The sequence below is a fragment of the Gallinula chloropus genome, assembly GCF_964237585.1.
Source record: "Gallinula chloropus genome assembly, chromosome: 19".
In the NCBI taxonomy this organism is placed as follows: Eukaryota; Metazoa; Chordata; class Aves; order Gruiformes; family Rallidae; genus Gallinula; species Gallinula chloropus.
The window spans coordinates 4,716,977-4,739,068 of NC_140104.1; the positions used below are offsets into that span (position 1 = coordinate 4,716,977).

Sequence of the window (22,092 nt, forward strand, 5' to 3'; positions counted from 1 at the left end):
GATGTGGTAAGGAGGCGATGGCTAAGGAGATAGACACACCCACCCCTGCAGCAACACCAGAGGACAGAGCAAACCACTCACAACACACCTTCCCGAGCCCAGTGGGCAGGCTGGATCTTACAACAGCAATCCTCACAGGGAAACTGAGGCAGGGGCAGTTAACCCACTTGCCCTTCCCAAGTCTCCTGGGTGCTGACCTGAGCCCAGCTCAGCTCATTCAAAATCCCCCCAAGACAAGTGGGTAGGGAATAAAACCCCAACACGTGCATAGAGACGGGTACAGCAAAGACAAAGCCCCACCAGGCTCCTTGGAGAGACTGGAAAGAATGAGAGTCCGACTGCTGGGCTTCCAATTCTCTTGCACGGCTCCATCTCTAATCTCAGCCCAGGCACCGCAGCTCTTTTCTCATTCTCCTGCTGTCTCTTTCCATTTGCCCTCTCGCTGACTGATACACTGATCTCTCGGTCACTCGGCTTTCTGCTCCACTGAGTCCATATTACTAATAACACCTCTGCCACGGCCAGTTTACCTCATGAAGGCAGGAGCACATCATTACAAAATAAACTCATAACTTTGACATTCTAGCAAATACATGCCGTTTGTTATTTTTATGGGTTGAGTCTTTCTAACAGACAGAGGGCATTACATACCTACTTCATTTAGATCTTAAAAAAAAAAACCTTAAACACACACAAACAACCTGCCCTCCCCCACCAAACAACCAGTGCAGCTCGTTTTAGGAAGCAAGGCTATCCCGAGAGAGAAGTAGCCTGCAGCCTAAGACAATCTGGTCCCTATGGATGGGATGCGTGGGTCGGGCTTCATCCTCATGAGGAAAAAAATACCCCACATCCTACAGTGAGTGCTCAGGACGTAACTCACCTCTCACCTGTAGTAGAGAGTAACTCCAGATTTCTCAAGATTTGACCTTCTGGGATGGAAGAAAGGATGTGGAAATAGAGAATCTTCTTGTGGGTATAACACCATGCTGGACCAATTTGCTTTCTTCCCGTACACCATCAGTTAATCACTAGCTGTTAAACACTGCCTAACCTGTGCAGCACAGCACTATCATTTTCTAATCCCAAATTTATTTTCCTTCGGAGGAGAGAAGGCCCAGCGGTCTGACATTTCCCAAAACTCGGTGTTTTGCAAGCACAGGACGGTCCTCACAAAGCTCCCCAGGAGAGGGATGTTTACAAGCAGAAGAAACCAAGGCACAGGAGTCAGGCAGCCTGGCCAAAAGCTTGTAAATCTATGTAAGCACTGTGGTTTTGCACAGAGGTGTGTTCCTGGGTCTCCCTTCCAAGCTCAAAATCACCTTCATCTTCCTCGATCAAAATCAGTGCCACAAAGCACAGCACAGAAGGCAGCAACACAGGTTTAGGTTCGAGGAGAAGCGAAGCGCAGGCCTCGAGATGCCAGGCACAAGCCTAGCTAAATGCCTTCCACAGAGGCAAATAAAAATAAAGAGGATTTAAACTCCCCTTCTAGGAACCAATGCAAACGTATGTACATGCAAAATGGGCTTCGGCTGCTGCTTATCTGGAGACACTGTAGACAGCTCAGGTTTACCGCTGCTGACAGGCAATGAAAACAGCCTAATATACCGCCTGCTCTCACCCTTAAATCCCTTTTTGGAGATCAAGATAAATCTGCAGCTCCTTTTCCCGAGCGCTCCAGACATTCCTGTGAAGTGGCAGAGCACGGAGAGGGGCTGCGCAGAGGAAATCCCTCTGCAGCCCGGCGCCACCAGCGCCTCTGCTCGTCAGCGTCTGTCAGCGGAGGTGACGCGGTCTTGAGCCGCGTTTCAAAGTTGCATTGATGAGCCCTCGCCACCTTCATCTGTACAACATCTGTGTCCACACGTGTGCTCTAAATCAGGGCCTGAGTTAAGCGCAGCCTAACTGCAAAGCAAGGTGCTTTGCAAGGCCAAGGTGACTTCCAGGCCGCGGCCTAGCTGGGCGCTGGTCCCCAGCCTGCTCCTGCACATCCGCTCCCGCCGCCTTTGCAGGAACAGGCAGAGATCCTGCCAACACACCTCACACGTCGTGCTGGAGACGGAACTGGGAGCCAGGGGTCAAAAGGCGCCAAGGGGCTGGCCAGCTCACAGACAGCGAGCACTGGGCTGGAGAAAAAAATGAATGCAATAGCTCTTCCATTCAGCTCCACTAACCGCCTCATCTCTGACCTCAGAGGACTGCATTTTTAAAGGCTGACAAGTAATTCAATCTCCAATTAACAATCTTAAATGGTGCAATGCATATTGCTGTATAAATGTTTCTGCAAGAAAATATCTAAGGGTGAAAGAAAATATGTCTGCTAGAGAATCCAAACCTGCTCCTTCTGCAATGGAGGATTCAGCTGCTCCTCAGCAAGGCACGAGGTCATCTGAGGCATAAGAGCGTTCGGAGACGTCGCTAAATCAGTTGAGGCAATGCTAGAAACAAACTCATGGGAGAAGAGGCTGCACAGGATGAAACCCTGCGTGGGGTTTGACCAAGATCTCTCCAAATGGAGAACCTTGAACCTTGCGAGTCTGGCTCTGCCGGGCAGGTACACTGAGTCACATTGAGCCGGAGGTTCAGAAGTGAAAGCAGCATTAGCCCAAGGCTTACAGAAGCAGACATGCACGGAAGAGTTATGCTGGCAAAGCGAGCCCTTCCTAGCAGAAAGGTTACTGGCAGTCCTGGGAACAAAGACACAGCCCCCAGAGCTGCCACAGCTCGGAGATCAAGAAAGGTCCAGCGAGAGGGCTCAGAGAGAAAGGGATCCTGGAGTTTAAAGCTGAGATATACCACACACGACTCCTGGGTATCAGCAATATTTGACCTCTGATCTTGTGCTTAATCAACCACAGACAAAAAGGAGCAGGCGTGAGCAGCCAAACACCAGACAGCTTCTGGTGCCAGAGACATTTGCTTTACATTCAAAAATTCTTTCCACCCTATGAAAGCCCAGTAACCCAGGCCCCACATTTCTGTCCACACCGAGCTTGACATGCTCCCAGTCAAAGGGAGTTGCTGTGGGTGACCAGCCCCACACACACACACGCCCTAAACTTGTCCCTTCTGTCACTGCTCCTGTCCTGTGTGGAAGGGTTGGCAGGCAGATCTGCATCCCCCAGCACCAGACCTTCCCCTGCTGCCCCTCCAAGCACTGACATTAACCACCACCAACAGAGCAGGGCTGCCACCACTTATCTACTCCTCTCCTGTGAGACACCCAACAGCCTCCTGGCCACAAGGGATCCACTGTGGATTCGGAGGAGCCCCTCTGTCTCCCCTTCCAATGACAAACCTCTCAGGCATGCAGAAAGCAGTGAGTTTAACAGGCCCCACGGGGCACAATGCTTCTGCTGGGCCCCCCCCCCCCACCACAGTGAAAGGACAAGGACATCGGTGAAGGGGTCAAAAGGAGAGGTGAGATCTAGAGCTACTCGTGTTGAAGCTCCGCCTGGGACTGGAAGAACACGTGCTACTTCCCAGGCACTGCCACCTTCAATACCACGTGCTTACACCATACAGGGCTGGTACTGTCACAGCCCTTCCTCCACTTGGTCCTCCACAAGCCGCTCTCCCTCCCACCATGGGAAACCACCTTTCTTTTTCCTTCTGAGGACCTCCTGGGATGCACAAAGGAGAACTGGGACTCCCACAGCCTTTTCAGCCCTTCCAAGACCATCCTCTACATATTAACCATCCTACACATATTAACAGTACTGGAGCACTCAAACCCATGACGACCAGCTGCTTTCTCTCCATCAGAAACCGAGCTGCTAGTTAGTGGAGATGTTCACCACAAAGCTGGCCTGGCTGCAAACTTGACTGGCTCCTGCATTTCATCAGAGATGAAAGATCTGAAAAAATGACAGCAGAGGGCTTGAATGGGAATCATTATGTAACCTAAGTGCTGTTATTATTCGGAGCGTATCATGTGTTGATATCAAATCTAAGTGCCAGATTTTTATCTGAATAATTTCAATAATTGCAATTCCCATCCCACAATTTATATTATCTGCCAGCAACCTGAAGCAGAAAAGGCGCACGCACACGCCGTAAACAGCCTATTTTTCATAAACAGGCAGAGACAAGGAGAACGAACGGGCTCATCAGAAAACACAATGTAAGAACTTAAAACCTGACTGCTATTATGCACGGTCAAGCCTCAACAGATCTCACAGCGCTCATCTCTAGCCCTCAGCTCTTCCCCTCCAACATGTAGCACGTCATCAGAGGGTAAAAACCAGTGGCAGGAGGACTGGGCTGAGGTGGGATGCTAGTAAGAGCCGTGCTCTGGAGCAGACGTGTTCCCTGGGGTGTCAGACACCTCAACTCTGCCTGGGGATGGGCCTGTGCTTCGTGCATTTCTAATCTACCGACGTGTGCAGCTCCTGCACTTTTAATTTACGAGCGTTCGGTGGGGGACCCTTCTGACTTGGGAACATATTGGCTCGGTCTAATGCTTGGAGATTATTAAAGTCAGAGCTATACTCCACTATCAAGTCTACAGATCTTTTATTTAGAAGATATGGTGCTCTAAATGCACAAAGAGCTCCCTGTCACCTTCACATTAAAGCCCCTAGTGCCTGGTAAATGGAATTATATAGCTGTCATCTCCTTTCCCCAAAGTTTTAAGAGTACAATGGGCTCATTTTTTCACACTCCATCCCAGCTTCAGAACTAAGAGACCTACTTTGTATTGATTTAAAGTCTCAGAAATAAATAAACCTGCTTCACCAATGTGATTCACAAGAAATTCATGATACACTATTGCATGATATATTTCAAGCTGTGGCTCCGGCTCTTTTTTTCCTTTGGTGAGTGATGGGGGAGGTGGGAGGCAGGGGGAGGTGGGGGGAAAGCTGACAGCCTGATGGTTATTGGAGATGGCTACTGACTGCAAATCCAGAAGCAGGTCTTGCTGGTGGAGCCTTTTTCTCCTTTTAATTCAGTGAGATCAGAGGGGGAAGGGGGAAAAAGCGATCGCACTTCACCTCAGAGGCAGCGGGGGAAGAGGCGTCCAGATGGACGCTGCAACTGCAGCTGCCCTTTCTACAGCACTTTCTGCCTGAAGATCCCAAAGCACCTTACAGGGACAGGGAGGAAGGGAGCAGGGCTCTGCAGCTCATCATGTACCAAAGGGGCATTCTCTCCATCTGCAGATGGCAAGATGAAACATTACTGGGAGGAAATGGGGATTCTTCTCTCTTGCAGTAATCAAGGAGGAAATTATTGAAAATTAAATTTTGCAATCCTGAGATCTGAGTAAATATCTGGACTTGGAAACATTCCTTGTAGGCATTAGAAATAAAAATCAGTGTGGAGAGAAAAGTCATTTTGGGGGAGGAAGAACTTTTCATTTGCCAAAAATATTCCAAATGAGAAATTCCTCAGGACTGATACTGTTTCCTGAGGAGTTCCAGTTTCAGTGAACTGGCATTTTCAAATGAAAAATGTCTTGTCAAAAACCTCCTGCCTAACTCTCCTTCCACAGCAGAGGGAGACTGCCTGTTCTGCTCAAGGTCACTCCATCAGTCAGTGCTAAATCAAAAGGACTCAATATACTTTGCAAACTAAAATTACGGCCCCCTATTCTACATGGTGCAAACACTCATAAATCCCACCTGTCTCAGTTAGGGGGTCCCTGATCCAGACACCAGCCCTCTGAACAACATTTAATGGTCGCCTCTGTGATACTTCAAGAGCTTGGTTTGGTCCTTCCCTTGGTCTCCCTCTCTCACTCAGCACATGCAAAGGGACAGGCTGTGGTGTGGGTACCTCTGTCACCAGGAGAGCCAAGCTCTGCTTGCTTTGCAGTGTGGGTTTAGGCTGAATCGTGAGAGAAGCAACAGCTCTCCACAGCAATGACAGATTCACAGGATCCCAGACCAGTGAGGGCTGGAGATCATCCAGTCCAACCCCTTGTTAAAGCAGGACCACCTCGAGCAGGTTGCAGAGGATCCTGCCCACGCAGAAGGGACTTCCACATTTCTAGAGCTCTGACTGTTCTGGGAACTTGAGCAGATCATTTCTCTGCAGAAAAGACCCCAGGCAGATTCCTGGTACCCTCCCTGGGACACCCCAAGAGACTGGTTATTATAGGACTTGCTTGAAAAGTGCCTTCTTCCACTCATCTCTGGTGGAACACCAGGGACTGGAGTTAATTCTGTGGTAATGACAAACCCAGCAGGATCACCAGAACCAGGCAACAGCCCAGGTTACATGAAACAAGTAGGGTTTAGAGTACAAGGAAGAGATTTCCACAGGCAGGGTATGAGCCACCATGCTAAACTCCTCTTCAGTGCAAATAAATACACACACACTTCCCCAGCACGAGCCCCATCCACAGATAAACCGATCGAGATCCATATTAAAAATGATACAAAGAGGGAGGAGAAAAAAGAAGTCAACAGGAATCTATTAGACTTTCTTCCCTAAGCAAACATAAAGGGACTGGTAATGTGATGCCTGGAATGTAAATTGTCTCTAATGGGAACAATACACAAATACCACCACTTAAAGAAAGGCAATTAAAAATAAAATGTAGAAATGGAGGGTGGTGGTTGTTTATTTGCAACCATCCCAGGTCCAGGCATCCATCCTGCTTGCATTAATTTCTCTGTGCAGAGCAAAGACCTTTGTGTCACCAGGACTGCCACCAACCAGGTGCTCCCAGCTGCTCACAGCTCTCACTGGCGCTAAATGAACCAAATTCTGCTCTTTCCTACTGCCAAATATTGCTGAAACTGAGACTGACTCCTCTGAGAGCTCTACTCTGACCTTGGATCTCAAACCAGGCAGGCATTTTGTTGGCGTGCACACAATGGTGACCCATGGCAAGAGCCCTCCATCCACACTGGGGTCCTGCACTGGTTCTGAGAGAGCTGAAGAGACTCAGGCCCACCCATGAAGCCACTCCTGGCTCCAGTGGCCCCTCCTGCTTCCCCCACCACTGGAGCCAAGAGCGGGGTAACCTTGGTGAGATCCACGAGAGGAACCGACTGACAGCGAACGCTGCTCAAGTGTCGGTTTCTGTTTGACATTTCCTAGACCCTCTTTGATTAGCATTCTCAAACACCCCGCGCCCATACGTATCTTCCTAATGGTCTTGCTGTGCCACTACAGAAAGATTCATATCATGCATTAATAATTATAATGCTCCTTTGAATGACAGGGATGGCACTTGCTGTTCTAACTCACATGATTGCTCTCACATGATTGCTTTGATCTAATCCCAAGACTGGAGTCATCTTGAGCAGATACTGAGCTATCCCTGCCCTGCATCGGAAAAAAAGGAAGAAGAAAAAAGGGCTCTTCCCATTCTGTGTTTTACAGTAAAACCCCCAAGCAGCATCAGGCTCAGGGGGATTTATTTATTTTTCCAGATTGTGAAATTGAAGGGTAAATATTACCGCCTGCAATCCCGCAGGCCGATCACTCACCCAAGACAGGCGGCGGAAGCGGCTGTTCCTCGCACCAGAGCTCCTCCAACAAGCCTCGGACCTGACCCAGCCACCTCTCGCGTGGACTCAGCACCCCCAAGCAGCTCACTGTGCCCCCCAAGCCCTGACCTGGGGTCTCACTCCATTACACGAGTCCCACAGCACCCAAGTCCTGCAGTGTCCCTTGGCCGAGGCCTGCAAACATCAGGTCAGCACCGGGCCAAAGGACACCCCAACACAAGGCAGAGAAGGGTAGATGGACCCTTCCATCCACCCATCATGGGGTGGATGGATATCAGAGAACCCTGCTGACTGAAATGTCTCTGAATCAACTTGTCCCACTGCACAGATCCACATCTCCAAAGTGGCCACGCTGATCTCCTGGCCTGGACAACTAGGACCACTTGGGATCAAATTTAAAATACAGGGATATTCTCCTCTGGCTCAGTGCAAAGGGGCTGTCAGGGTGTTGGGCTTTAAATGCAGATTGTCAAAACAATCCTCACAGCAATTATGCTCTGTTTTATCAACAAGTCCTCAGGGACTCATCCAGAGCCACCTAAGTGACACGTACACACACTACTTCAATGCAGTACAGCATTGATCATGTCAGTGTCTTTACCACAAGCAACGTCTGCATGCATGAATGAGGTACTGAGGAGAGGACACAGGACACTTGCTGGTACCAGGCTTCCAAACTTCTTAGATATTTACATATCACATTAGCAAGCCATCAGGTTTCCACCAGTCAGCTCATCTCACTAAACCCCTCCTAAGGCTTGTCCTCAGAAATGGTTTCTCCCCCTAAAAAACATCAATCCACAGGGCCAGAAATAGTGCATTACAAATCTGGAAAATTGGTTCCTGAGCTCGTTCAGGCCTGGAACAGGTTATACAAGCAGCCATGTTGTTTAGATTAAGATCATTCACCTTCCCTTCACCTCCAGAAGTGACGGTCACTTTAGACAACCCATTGTGAAGTGCAGCATGTGGGACAGCAGTTCAGCATCACTCAGAAAATGAACTGTTCGAGGCACCAGGTTGAGCATCTAAATGTTGAACCAGTGTGTATGGAGTCTGTGGGGCTCCTGAGAACCCCCTGGGAACTCTGGCTTCCCCCAGCAAACACCATGAACACCTGTCTGGAGAGAAGGGCTGACCGACAGCAGCTTCGCTTACATTAACACGACAGTCTTAAAGGCAGGATTGCTTTTAAACACAAAAGACAAGGAGGAACCAACACTGAAAACAAGCCAGAAACAGACTTGGGAGCATCCTTGCGAGGGTGTTTCTCCAATCAAACCTGCTCCTGGAAGCTTGAACCACAGATGCAACGGATAAATTCGGGGCTCTTCAGTCCTACACCCATTACAAAGCCAACCAAAGGAACGTGTGGCAGCAGCACGTCACACATCTTGGATGAAACCTCCCCGTGTTTAGCTTGTGACGAGGAAAGGGAGTGAGGAGGGGGGTGAGAGGAAGGTCTGGGGCAGAAAAAAGGGAGAGGCAGGGAAAGTTAAAAAAAATATAAAATAAAAAATAAAAATCTCTGCCTCAGCAAAAGTTTTCATTAAAATTTTAGACAAATGATCTCTGTGTCCTTCTCCCATGCTGCCTGGGGCTCCATGCTATTTCTATGCAAATAACAACCTCGTGGTTTATATCTTATTATTTCCACCGGAGCTGCGGCGACATGACCCGAGACGTGTGTGAGGTAGACAGCAAAGAGAGAGAGAGAGAGAGAGAAAGAGGGAGAGAGAAAGAGAGAGGGAGAGGGAGGGAGGGAGATGGAGTGGCTGCTCGCTGGAGTGTGAAAAAATATTGTCAGGAGTGAGCGGCAAGAACAAAAAAAAAATAAAATAAAAAAAAATAAAAATTGCAGGGATAACGTGTTTATTTCAGCCCCTCTCCCCATGTGAACCAGCACCTTTTAAAATTCATTGGGCATCAGGCGATCATGCACAATCCATCTGCTTTCACTTTATCATTTGCATTTCATGCCTCCTGGCTTTTGATGTGCTGATACTTTGATGCAGTCAGGAGACGCGCATTATCATTATTTCAATTTTCAGGGGGGTCAGCGGGCTCGGCACAGGCGCGCGCACACGCTCACGGGAGAGGAATGAAATGTCATTTCCACCTCTCCACCCCCTGCTGAAACGCAACGGTGAAGACAAAAGGGGTAGGGATGAAACGCAGCGCCGGTGCCCCGCACGCGGAGCATCACACCTTCTCCCCGGGTCCCGGCCCTTGCCCGTCGGGGTGATAAACAAAGAGAGCTTGTTCAGGAGCAGAGGGAAACCTCACACAGCTCTATCCTCACCCCTGATGGGTAACGGGGCTGGGGGAACCCTTAAACCTGGCTGCTACCAGGCATCTCATGGTGCTACACCATGCTACTTACAAAGTGGTGACACCGGCGCAGAGAACAGCCAAACAGAATCACAGACTCACAGAATCGTAGGGGCTGGAAGGGACCTCAAGAGCTCATCTGGTCCAACCCCCCTGCTAAAGCAGGGTCCCCTAGGACAGGTCACACAGGTTGGCATCCAGAAGTCTTGAGTATCTCCAGAGAAGGAGACTCCACGCCCCCTGGGCAGCCTGTTCCAGAGCTCTCAAACGTGAGCTTCAGCCAGGAATGACAGTGACCTTGAGGTTCCTCATCCAAGTTACAGGTTACAGGCTGGTTTTGGCAGCCGGACCTTTCCCTCCTCACCTCCACCCTCAGGCTAGTTTTACAAAACGATAACAAACAAGATCAGCAACAGATCTGTTGGAATTGAATGTTTGTCATGGTCCCCCTGCTGCTGGGATTTCACAGGAGGAAGGGAAAAAACCCCAATAAATCAAAGAACTTTCCGGCAAACCCCTCACAGCTCTCTGAGAGCCCAAGGGTCTCTGGCTGCAGATACATTTCCACACTGCACAAGTTTCTTGCAGGGAGAGGACATTTGGAAGAAGAGGTGTACACAGGCCCTGGGCTACGTGTCAGCTTTGCACAGCCCCCCTGCGAGGGGGGAGGTAAAAGTCAGCAGTGGGGAAAGGATCCCAAATCCCTGATGCCTACCTGGGAAGAGCTAAAGGAACACCTGCATGTGACCGTGCTAGGAAGCATCTCATTCCAGCTGTCAGAAGAGGCAGCAAGTTCCTTTTGTTGCCGTCACCATCTTCCCCCATCAGCAGGGCTGGTGACCATCTCTCTCCCAGGGAGTAAAGCACCATTGGCACAAACAGGGCACTTTTCACCACCTACTCCAAGGTGCAGCAAGGCTTACTCACTCCACAGAGAAAAACCACAGTGGGTTTCCACCACGAGACCCTTCTGGAGCCTTATTCATGCAAACAAACACGTCCTACATCGTGCCCCAATGGGCTCTGCGTTCCTGCAAGGGAAAACTTTGCTTAACTGGCCGCTGGCTGACAGGGACCTGACTTCCAGCTCCAAAGAAAATCCAAACTCTCCAACTAAATTCAAGGGAGGAGCCTTCAACCATTTCCACCTTCTTAGGTGGACAGACAGAGGAAAGGCTGCAGTAGGTACGGGCTCCAAGGCAGGATGGTGCAAATTGACATTCAGCAATGGCTTCACAACCCTTCTCAACATCTCAACTGGACCGAGCTTGGCCCTTCCAGCACCGGATGTCCTTTCAGACACACTGCGGGGTCATGGAAGCCAGGAGCTTGGATCCACTCAAGAAGCTCCGATCAGAACCATATGAGTCTGGGAAACGAAGATCATACAAACTGGCAAGGGATGCTCCCAGTGTCCCACCGCTCAAGGACAGGTGAACTCGCTGTTCTGGCCTTCAGCTGTCTTACTGGGAAAGCTGGGTAGGGTGCAGTAGGCTCCCCTCCTTTGCCTGACCTTTAAGGCAGGTGGAGGTTCAGCTTCTCCGTAAAAATACCAGCTTCTTCAGCAGAGGAGGGAAGAGCACATGGGGGTAATTCAGCCCCATGAAGTTCTTGGGGTGGGATAAATCACCCCCAAAAGCATCTCCTTCCGCCTATGCCCGCTGATCGATGTCTGGTGCTTCATTTAGACTAAATCCTTAATTTTTAAGTGCTTAAACCTTAGTGAGATCAGTCCTACGGAAACGAACATTCACTCCCTAGGCAGAGAGTGCAGTTAAGCCTGGAAAGAAGAGAGCAGGAGAGGACGACTAAACAGACCGGCCCTGCCATCTGGGAAACTCCACAGGGCCCCGATCCCCAACAAATGACAGCTGGAACCAGGCAACTTACTCCACTTCAGCAAGCACTAAACTGACTCAATTTCTCTTTAAAGGATGGATCTTCAAATGCCTCTTTTCCTTCCATTGATGCAGGTGTGTGTGATGCGTGTAAGAGATCTAACTGAGGGTGCTGCGTCCTAGAGTTGATAGGATCAATGCTTCATTTTCCGCAGAGCCCCCTTTATTCAGGGGAATAATTCAACGAGAGACTATTTTCCTTTTATCTCCCATTGTCAGGCAGGCACTCCTTGAAACGCAGCTTGCGATGAAGCACAACCACCCCAGGTGCTGGAGAGTGCCTGAGAACAAAGCTGCACAATGGGGAAGGGCGCTCGCGCCCGGCACAATCCCAACTCCCACGTAAACAAAGCCCTCAGTGAGAGGGGACAAGAGCAGAGTCGGCTGTGAGCCGTGTCTGCTGCAGACGAGGAGCCGGAGGCTGCGGTATTAATAGGCTGGGGGCAGCAAGGGAGAAAAATCACCTCTGGTGAGGGGGAAAAAGAGAAGAGGGAAAAAAAAAAGAGCCACTTGAGTAGTGAAAGCAGTAAGTTTTCTTACAGCCGGAGTTACTCTCTGCCCCCGCAGATGAGGTTTCCAGCGGGTCTGACCCTTTGAATATCACCATCCGCACTCGCCTTCCCAGGCTTCTGCTCCCCAGTGTGAAAGCAAAGCTGTGGATGGCTGAATCACAGAATCGTAGGGGTTGGAAGGGACGTCAAGAGATCATCGGGTCCAACCCCCCACGTTCGGGGAGATTCTGGGCCCATGTATTTTGAAACAGCCTGGTTTGCTCTAGCACACAGTGAGGGAGGAGAAGATGCAGCCCAGGCAGTGGACTTCTCCACTTCCATCACACAACCCACATTAAGAGCCACTTCTCCTTCTTCCTCCTCACCGGGCTCACGCTCAAGCCCTCAACTCTGCAGTTCTGCCTCATCCCCCATCAGTTTCCAACCAGGACACCCAGGGAGCTGCCTCTGGCTGGAGACACAATGTTCTAGACAAGAAAACCAGTCAGCTGAAAAGACTGCGTTCTGAGCAGAGGGATCACAGAATCATGGGGGTTGGAAGGGACCTCCAGAGATCATCTGGTCCAATCCCCTGCCAAAGCAGGGTCCCTAGGACAGGTCACACAGGTCGGCATCCAGACAGGTCTTAAATATCTCCAGAGAAGGAGACTCCACACCCCCTGAGCAGCCTGTCCCAGGGCTCCCTCACCCTCACTGTGACAAAGTTCTTCAGCATATTGGTGTGGAACTTCCTGTGCTCCAACTTGAAGTCATTGCCCCCTGTCCTGTCCCCACAGACCATTCAGAAGAGGCTGGCCATTTCTCCCTGTGTCCACGCTTGAGATATTTATAAACATTAATAAGATCCCCTCTTAACCTTCTTTTCTCAAGGCTGAACAGCCCCAGTTCTTTCAGCCTACCCCCATAGGGGAGATGCTCCACTCCTTTTAATCATCTTCATAGCCCTTTGCTGGACTCTCTCCAGGAGATCCCTGCCCCTTTTATACCAGGGAGCCCAGAACTGGATACAATATTTCAGGTGGGGCCTAACCAGGGCAGAGTAGAGGGGGACGATCACCTCGTTTCACCTGCTGGACATGCTCCTTTTGGTGCACCCCAGGATCCCACTGGCCCTCTTAGCCACCAGAGCACACTGCTGGTTCATGGCCAACCTGTCATCTACCAGGACCCCCAGGTCCCTCTCTGCAGAGCTCCTCCCCAGCCTGTACTGATACAAGTGGTTATTCCTTCCCAGGTACAAGACTCTACGCTTGCTTTTATTAAACCTCATTTGGTTTCTCACTGCCCAGCTCTCCATCCAGGATGAGGGAGAAGAGGAAAGAAGAAAGGCAGCAAAAGCACAAGCATTTGCTGCCCCACGTCACTTCTTCACTGGAAGGAGGCTGAGAAGGGAGAAAGCCAAAGAGACAGAGCATGATGGCAGGAGTGATGGTGACAGAACTGGGCCGGATGCACAGAAACCCCAACTCAATCCACACAGCTCTGAAGCACCAGAACTTACTTTGTTGAGAGCTCCACAGCCGGTCAGGATGATATGGGAGTTCTCAACCTGGATGGTCCTCTGACCCAGCCGAACGAGGTAAGCCCCGATTCCGATTGCCCGACACGTCACCTTAAAGAAAAAGGAAAGGAAAAAAGAAAATCACATTGATTTCTGTCTTAGCACAGAGCCAAAGCCTATCGATTCAAACAGCCAGACACAACTAGGCACGTTCACATGACGAGGCTGCAAAACCTCCTCTCGCTGCAGAACCCCACAATCTAATTTTTTTGTTAAATGCAAAAATAGAACATATGTGTATGCTATTAAAAATAAAAAAGAGGGAGAAGCAGTAACTTGCAGGCTGAGCAAATGTGCAGCCAACTGTCTCCTAAAAGTGTTTTAGATGTAGTCAGAGAGGGACCCGTCCCTATGATGGTGTAAGAAGCGCTGCTTAAAGCCTACAAGAGCCAATTTACATCAAGCAGAAGCCTGATCCCAGGTGCACCTTCTGGATATCACTGCAGGGTTTTTAGCTGAAGCAGACAGTACAGTTTGAAGAACAGAAAGCAGCGGGGGATTACCAAGTTGATGGTGATAATACTCTCATAGGCTAAAGATGATTCTCCAGCAATCATGCCAGATCCTCTGAGGTTCTCTATTCCAAGTCCGTCTTCCTTTCCAATAATATCTGTTATCTTATACCTGAGGGAGACACATACAGCCTTTGAGTCACAAGGTCCAGTGATTTGCTGAATCAGTTTGCCATGAAGAAAATGAAAAGTGACTAAATATCATGAATGCTCCAAAGAATAACGTGCATAAAACCCGGCTGGGACCCGTATGTGGGCTCATTCCGCAGCCTCGCTGAACACCACAGGGTGGTCCCACATATAAGCAGCCAAAGCAGCACTGTGAAGAGGAGACACCAAGGGAGCAGGATACCCGTAGAAAGTGTTCTTTTCACTCCCACAGGAGCAGGCTGATTACAGGAAAAGGGGCAAGGAATAAAGAGAACGCAGCCAAAAGGAACAAGAAACGGAACAGGAGATTATCATGAGGCTCTCACCTTGTCTCTGCTTTCTTCTTTCACGCCTGCCTTCCCCAGCACGGTCCCTTAATGGTTGGACTTGATGATTTTAAAGGTCTTTTCCAACCAAACCAATTCCTCGACTCGTGCCTGGTGCTCTCAGACTGGCTTCTGTCTTTCCCGATAGGCCCTCGCTAAGCGAAGTGCTTGAGCATGTACTTAAGTGCTTCAGCAGAGAGAGCCACTCGCCTCCCCAGCCCACGCACAGGCACGCACACATCCCCGCACCGGCACGCACACATCCCCGCACCCAGCACCATCCTTTTGTTCTCCCAGAGCTTGCCAGGCTGCACACTAGCCTTTTTTTTCCCTTTCTCTTCCAAAGAGTCCTCCTCCCGCTGCCCAGGAGCATGGCTACAGCCTTGGTCTAGCTCTGAAAGCTCCTTTGTACCTCCCCTTTTCTGGAGTGTCACTGGGAAGGTGCAGACCCCCGGTGTAGAGGTGTGTGGACCACCACGGGCTCTATGGCACTGCAGTGTGACCGCCGCAGCCCAACTCTTCCAAAGGCATGGAGGGCACAGCTTTCACTCAGGAATTCTTTTACCCCTTCAGCAGAATGTAGTGGAAAAGCAGCTTTCAAAATGGAGGCTGCAAGTCTCTGGTCAAGAAGCAACTCTGTTCTGGTCACTCTGTGTTTGCTACTGCAGAAGCCTCAGTCATGATTTGGGCCCCGGAAGAGTAGGAGCCAACACGGCACAGCTTCTATCTCCCCTGTCCCTGCTCTGACCACACACAGCTATAGCTCTCCACACCTGGATCCCACAGAACATCCTCACTGAAGACAAGGACATGACATGCACTCCCTTGCACAGCCAAGGGTGAACAGAATGCTTTTCATTCTGGGGTGCCTGTGCTTACCTCGACTCTCCATTGTCCTCCACGTGTTCACAGTGAACTGAGTTCAGGGCACTGACTTTCTTGTAGTCTTGAGGAGTCAGGTACAAGTATTTGTATCCCTGCAGGGAAAAACTTCATTCACCTCAGTCCTACCCAGTGGTCCCTTCCCTACCCCCACCAACTCATTCCAAAAGGAAAACTTCAAGGGAGCACAGTGTAACTCCAGACAGCAGTAAGAACATCCTTTGTTAACGTCAGAGCTCAGCTGAGGTCAGGGAAAGCCAGGGATGCTTTCAACATTTAGCACTAACTCATTCTGCTCAAGAGATCTGATACAAGGAGACCTCTGGACCTAACAGCCTGGCAAATACCTGCCTCCCCTCTACTAAGAGAGTGTGTGTAAAAAAAAGACTCCTTTGTGAGCTACCACAGAGTTTCCCCCCCGATTCCTGCATCTCCTTACCTTGTATGGGTCATCTGGGTCTTCCCAAGCTACATGGAACATGTGCCGAATCTCCTCAGCCAAACCAATCCTGGCCCCACTGTTGGCAGCCACATAGATCCGGGGGATGCCATGTGTTCGAGCAAGCTCTGACGCCCTCAGGAACAGCACATCCTCCTGAGGCCCGAAAGAACCTATTCTGTAGGTGATGTCATTGCCAATGACGATGATGTCACGGCCTTCTGGGTACTCGGGGGTCTTCAGGGTCATCTTCCAGGCCACCATCCCAATCTGCAACCAAAGAGCAGAGAACAATAAAACCTAAACACGTATTCTCAAGATGAGAATGAGGGGAGGGGCACAGGGGCTGGTTTTCTTTGGCACGTGGCACTCTGTATATTTTCTTTGGGAACTTGGGTTCCGAGACGCAGCGCCAGCGCAGCTGGCAGGGCTGGATCCTTCCCGCGCTCACCGGAGCGCATCCTCCAGTGCTCTCTTCCCACCCAAGAACACTCATCCCAGCCTCCCCTTGCCCCATCCAGGGATTTGTCACAGATCCAAAACACATTCTGCAAATGTCGCTCTCGCAGGGCGCTGCTTTTATTCCGTGTGCCAGAGCTCCCAGGGCGAGGACGGACGTGCTGCTGCACAGGACTCCCGACCATCTGCTCAGGCCACCCAGAAATCACCCCAGAACCCTGTCACCCAGGTTCTCTCTCACCCTGCCCTCAGTTTATAATCCTTTCATTTCAAAGCTACTTCTGTAACGATTTTCTTTCCACCCTTCCTCTCATTTCTTTGGCTCTTCCCTTTTTCCTTCCCAAATCCTGCTGCAGTTTCTTTCCAAACCCGCCCGGATAAGTAATGCTTTTTGCTGCACATTCTTTCCTTTTAAAATCAGCAGATGATCTCTTCTGGCCCACGTTATGGAGATCAGCAGCAGCTGTACCCTGCATCTCCCATCTCTCAGCTGCCGCGTATCGCTGCACGAGGGAGTTGGCCATCCTGGAATGCCATTAACAGATGGAAATAGCAGCGTCCCTTGAAAGCCACATGCATCACCCAGTCTCCGCTTGCCCAAGGATCATAAGCTCTGAGTACACATTCCTCAAGCCGATTGCACATCCTCTGCAATCAGGAGGGTTGAAACTCTCATTGCAGAGACTCTGAATTCTGAACATGATGAACTAAAGCGGGAGGGGGGAGAGGAGCAGCAGCAGATAGATATGTGCCATTTAATCCAAATCAAACTGGCACAATACACAGTCGAGATCCAATCAGCATCTGCAATAAGATATGCCATAATAGGCTCATTAAAAAAATAAAAAGGCAGAGGAATTAATCAAAAGGTCATTGAAAGTGAAGCGGGTGGCAATCCAAAAATATTACCAGTGGCTACCGGCAGATCCTTCCCTTACACCCCCCCTTGTGAGAGCTGAGATTGCAAGTTAACAGAATGATGGTGCTTCAGTTCACCTTCTCCCTGGTCTCAGCTTCCTCCACCACTGTTCTGACTGATACGTCGGAAGGGATTAATCTGTTTCCCCCTGAATATTTGCAGCTTTACAGTTACATCTTCGTGTCCAACTGCTCCGTTCAGAGGAGAGAGACACTGCAGCAGTTTCAAAGCCAGGAGCATAAATCCCTACAAGTCAGTAGGATGCTTTGCTAAGGGTACCAGCAGTATTGCAACATTAAAGGGAAAAGTTGTAATGAGTGGATGCTGCTGTGGGTCAGGCACACAGACCAAAAGTGCCTGCAGAGACACCTGGGGTCTGGAGCGACCTAATTCGTACTGATCTACACAGCTGGAGAGGCTTCCCGGGCTTTGCTCCACTGCCACCAGCCTTTCACAGCAGAAAAGGGAAAAATAAAGGGGAGGACAGAAGAACAGCAAGCCTTACCCTGACCTGCCTGTTGCAGGAAGAGAGACACTGGGGTTGGATGCTGTCTCTGTTCTAGCTCTGAACTGAAGGCAAGGCTGTGATTTGAAACAGCACTGAAGAAGTCTGTGAGTCCAAGGTTAAAGGCTTGGAGGTCAGCCTCTAAGAAATACGGGATACCCATCCGCAGCCTGGCACCTACAGCTCAGCTCTTTGCCATATTTTACAGGCTCTTTTTGTCCCCCCTGCCATAACTAAGACCCTGTAGTGGGCACTGGCCAAACCTTTCTTATGCCAGCTCAGAAACCAGCTTCAGTTACAGACAGCAACACGTGGGGAAGATGGACAGAGTAATATTCTCTTTAAAACTGTGCTGCAAACTTCTCCCAGAGCAGCCCAGCAGTAACAGAGTATACAGGTGTCAGCCTGAGCCGGCGTTTCCTCACAGCGACCCCAATCCAGGAAGCTTCCAGCTCCAGCAGCTGACCACAAGCCACACAAGCAATGGGAGACGTGCTCAGGCTTTCTAGTTGCTACATACTTGTTGCTGCAGTAAACTGCAGGATGGGAACACATCAAAATGCTGCAGGAAACCTACACGGTACCCAGAGCACCCTGGAAGTCAAATCCTGGCACCCACGTGCCAGGTAGGTGCATTAACCCCACTCCAGGGCTTGGTCAGCACCCAGGGCTGGTCCCACAGACTGTCTCACCTGCCAGGACGTAAGAGATGTTCTTCACTTCCCTCAGCCTGATGATTTCTGACAGCACCAAAAATAAGGCAATTAAAAGTATTTCCTATTTAAGAAAATCCTGATCGTAACAGAATCCTTGAAACAGATCCCAAACCCAGCATCCCCCACACGACCCAGTCCCTTTCCTTAATGCTCACTGGTAGATGAGACAGAACTACACAGCAAACAAACTCCTGAAAAAACAGTTTATAACTGATAAATACAGAGCAACTTTACGCAGGGTAAGAACAGGAACCTCCAAGTGCACCACTTTATTATTACCCTGAATGGTTTTGGTTCCCTCAGACACAGTTTGTGCCATTTACCCAGAAATAAAAATCACTGGGCATAAGGAAGGGTTTTATTTTTTTTGCTATGAACAGCATAGATTCTGCTTATATTTGTGGGCACTGGATGACAGCTTTGTAAGAAAAAAAAAAGAGGATGAAAAAAATCCCAATTTTAAAGTTAATGGCAGCGTGCCAAAAAAAGGACGAGTTCACAGGTTAATTAGACAGGCTGAGCTAATCACCTAAGAGCAGTCAGAACAATAACAGGTGATGGTGAGCAGCAGTAGCTCCAACACAAGCTCTTTTTAAGAGCCAGCACCTTTTGGAAGTGCTTCTCCCAGCCCTGCTCCATTCCCAGCACCTCCAGGAATGAGGAAGAAGGAAAAAAAAATAAAAGCAGGAACAGTCTTATTTAACTGTTTTTATGTTGGCAAAATGATTTGTGCCACAGTATTTCCATAAGAAGTGGGACCATTATTCTCTTGTAGGAACACATTTGGTTTGAAAAGTATCACTGGCCAGAGCGTGGAAATCAAACCAGATGAATTATTCACAACCCCCGATCAGAAGTGATCATTATTTCTGATGTTCCAAACTGTGATTAGGATTCAGTGCTCAGATGTCATTTGCTCCCTGAATAGCAGCAGCAATGCAGAACATACATCACGCCCTGGTTTTATGTATATAATTCTATACACACCTTCTCCCACCAGAGCTTTGCCTTAATGTAACCGTTAGCAGATAGTAAAAACCCCGGGATTAACTAACGTTCGCTTGCACGGTGCTCATAAACGCCATTAGTTTGACACACAGTGTCAACACTAATCATGGCCTAAAATTAACACCAAAATTGACTTCAACATTAATTGCGCTATCGATGCGAACAGTAATACACACACTGATGCAGTTACAAATTGACTGCTAGTGGCAGCCAGAGCTGTTGACAACAGGCACCGAGGGGAATGGGGAAGGAACCGAGCCCAGGCTCCCGGCTCCCAACACTCCACAGGCTCCGAAGGGAGGGATGCCGGTGCAGTGCTGACTGCAGCTCGGGCACAGAGAGCTTTTCAGTCCTCTTTTCTACCAGGATCTGTGATTCCTGGAGAAGCCTGGTGACAGAAAACCTGACATAAATGAGCTTATTATTCGACAGCACCGACGCTTGAGCCGTGCCAATTGTGCTGGTTTATTCTACTTCACTCACAGCCAGGATGATGCTTGAGCCTAGGTGCTTCATGCCATGCTTCATTCTGTTTATTTACATCCAAATTTGGAAACCTGAACACAGGTCTAGAAAGCTCCAAGTAGGACAACAGAGCCTATAGCACCCTGACAGCAATTCTCTCTCGTCCCCATTCTGGTGCACCTGTGTTGCATCCCAGTTTTGTATGTAAAAACCAAACCAGCCCCATGGATACATTTGTTTGTCATTATTAATTACAAACAAAAGTTCTAAAGTAAGGAAACACAACAGTTGTAGCAGTCCAGCACAGGAGCAGATGCTGAAGCGGTACATTGAGGAAAGCATCTTCATTTCTCCATGTTGTAACATCGTTATATAAAGGAGCACATGCTCTGTTCCCCCTTCATGGCCTCTGTCTGTTCTGGAGGTAAAACAGTGTCCACTGACCCTGGGATGCCGAATCACTCCGTGGCATGGTGTGTGTTAGAAAGGGGACAGAGACTGCCCCAGAAATTATACTTGGTGCAGACAGAGCAACATCGGTATTTCCCCATTCAAATGTGATGCTGGAACCCCAGATCTACCAGACTCTGTACAGTCTGTTTGGATTGTGACCAAAGGGTGTAAAAATCCTTCTCTTCAGCGTGACCCGCTGCCAGAGAGCAAGGGCGAGACGCATGTGGCTTGCTGGAGGCATTCAGACTCAACGCCCTGACAAGGGGGGTGTGCCAAGACCCAGGATTCCTTCATCCTCCTCTTGGCTCCAAAAGAGGCATCAGCTAGGGATCAAAGCGTGGTGGCAGGCGGCACAGCCAAGTGCACGCTGGCATGGCTCTTCCCAACAGCACACAGCCAAGCAATGGGAGGCAGGGAGGAATGGTTCCAGGAGATGTGATGAGGGCTTGCTCAGGAACAGGCGTCACGCAGTGCGGGGGACCAAGGAGCCGTCAATCCATCCCGCCCTGGTTCCTTGCATGGCACCCAGGGGCACTGGGTGGGGAAGCCTGGAAGCACAGCAGCGAAAGGCTGGCTGATGTTCAAGGACAGTGGATGGGCACACAGGGCACTAAGTGTTCTTCAGCGTGAGGGCGGTGGGACCCTGCACAGGTTGCCCAGAGAGCTGCTGGAGGCCCCATCCCTGGAGACATTCAAGGTCAGGCTCAATGGGGCTCTGAGCAACCTGACCTAGTGAAGATGTCCCTACTCACTGCAAGGGGTGGGACTAGATGGTTTTTGAAGGTCCCTTCCTACCCAACACACTCTGTGATTCTAAGATTTTAAGTGGAAAGCACAAAAAAACCCATTAAAGACACTGGAAAAGTTTCTCCTGAACACGCTTCTGGGTGGAAGGTAGGAAGCTGGCACGGTGTGTGCTGGGGTAGCAAAGGGCATCGTGCAGAACCCCCAGCGCACTCTCAACCCACTTCTAAGTTCCTTCTGCAAGCTCACAGAGCCAACTGTGAGCCACTGGCAGCTGCTTCAACAAAACAAAAGCATATGTGACGAAGCTTTCCACACTGAGCAATGAGTACCTCCTCATAAGTAACTCCTCCCTGGGCAGAACGCGAGGCCTGAAAACCTCAGCTGAAAGAGTTTGTATCTAGGGAAGTTACGGACAGCTAAAGACCTATTAGAGAGCAACAGACAAGCTCTACAGGAGCTCTTAGAGGCAAGAACTTCCCTGTCTACAGCATCCATATTACCCACATATGATTCTTCAGACAGATACTTGAAATACAAAACGAAACCACTTAGCAGTTGGCTGTGCAAAGAGTTTCGTCCCATATTTTGGCACCTCCAATCTGCTAACACTTTTATTTGAGGATTTTAAAAGCCTTCAAGAAACCTGGAGCTCTAGCTGCTCTTTGAGTGAGACACAATGTGGGGGGTCACTGCTTTCGGTGCCATCGAGAGCCTCGCCTGGGATGTGTGGGGTTACCTCCTGC

At 49.7% G+C, this 22,092-nt stretch overlaps 1 protein-coding gene across 3 annotated transcripts in view; it reads right to left on the bottom strand.

The window, feature by feature from the left end:
- Positions 1-22,092, bottom strand: part of ACACA (acetyl-CoA carboxylase alpha) — a 110,588-nt gene that overhangs the window by 29,428 nt on the left and 59,068 nt on the right. For all 3 annotated transcript variants that reach the window (XM_084273205.1, XM_084273204.1, XM_084273206.1), the window contains 4 exons: positions 16,078-16,347; positions 15,636-15,733; positions 14,272-14,392; positions 13,709-13,819 (listed from right to left, as the gene is read on the bottom strand). In XM_084273205.1, coding sequence (XP_084129331.1) covers positions 13,709-13,819; positions 14,272-14,392; positions 15,636-15,733; positions 16,078-16,347 — 600 coding nt within the window. The remainder of the gene's footprint in view (positions 1-13,708; positions 13,820-14,271; positions 14,393-15,635; positions 15,734-16,077; positions 16,348-22,092) is intronic.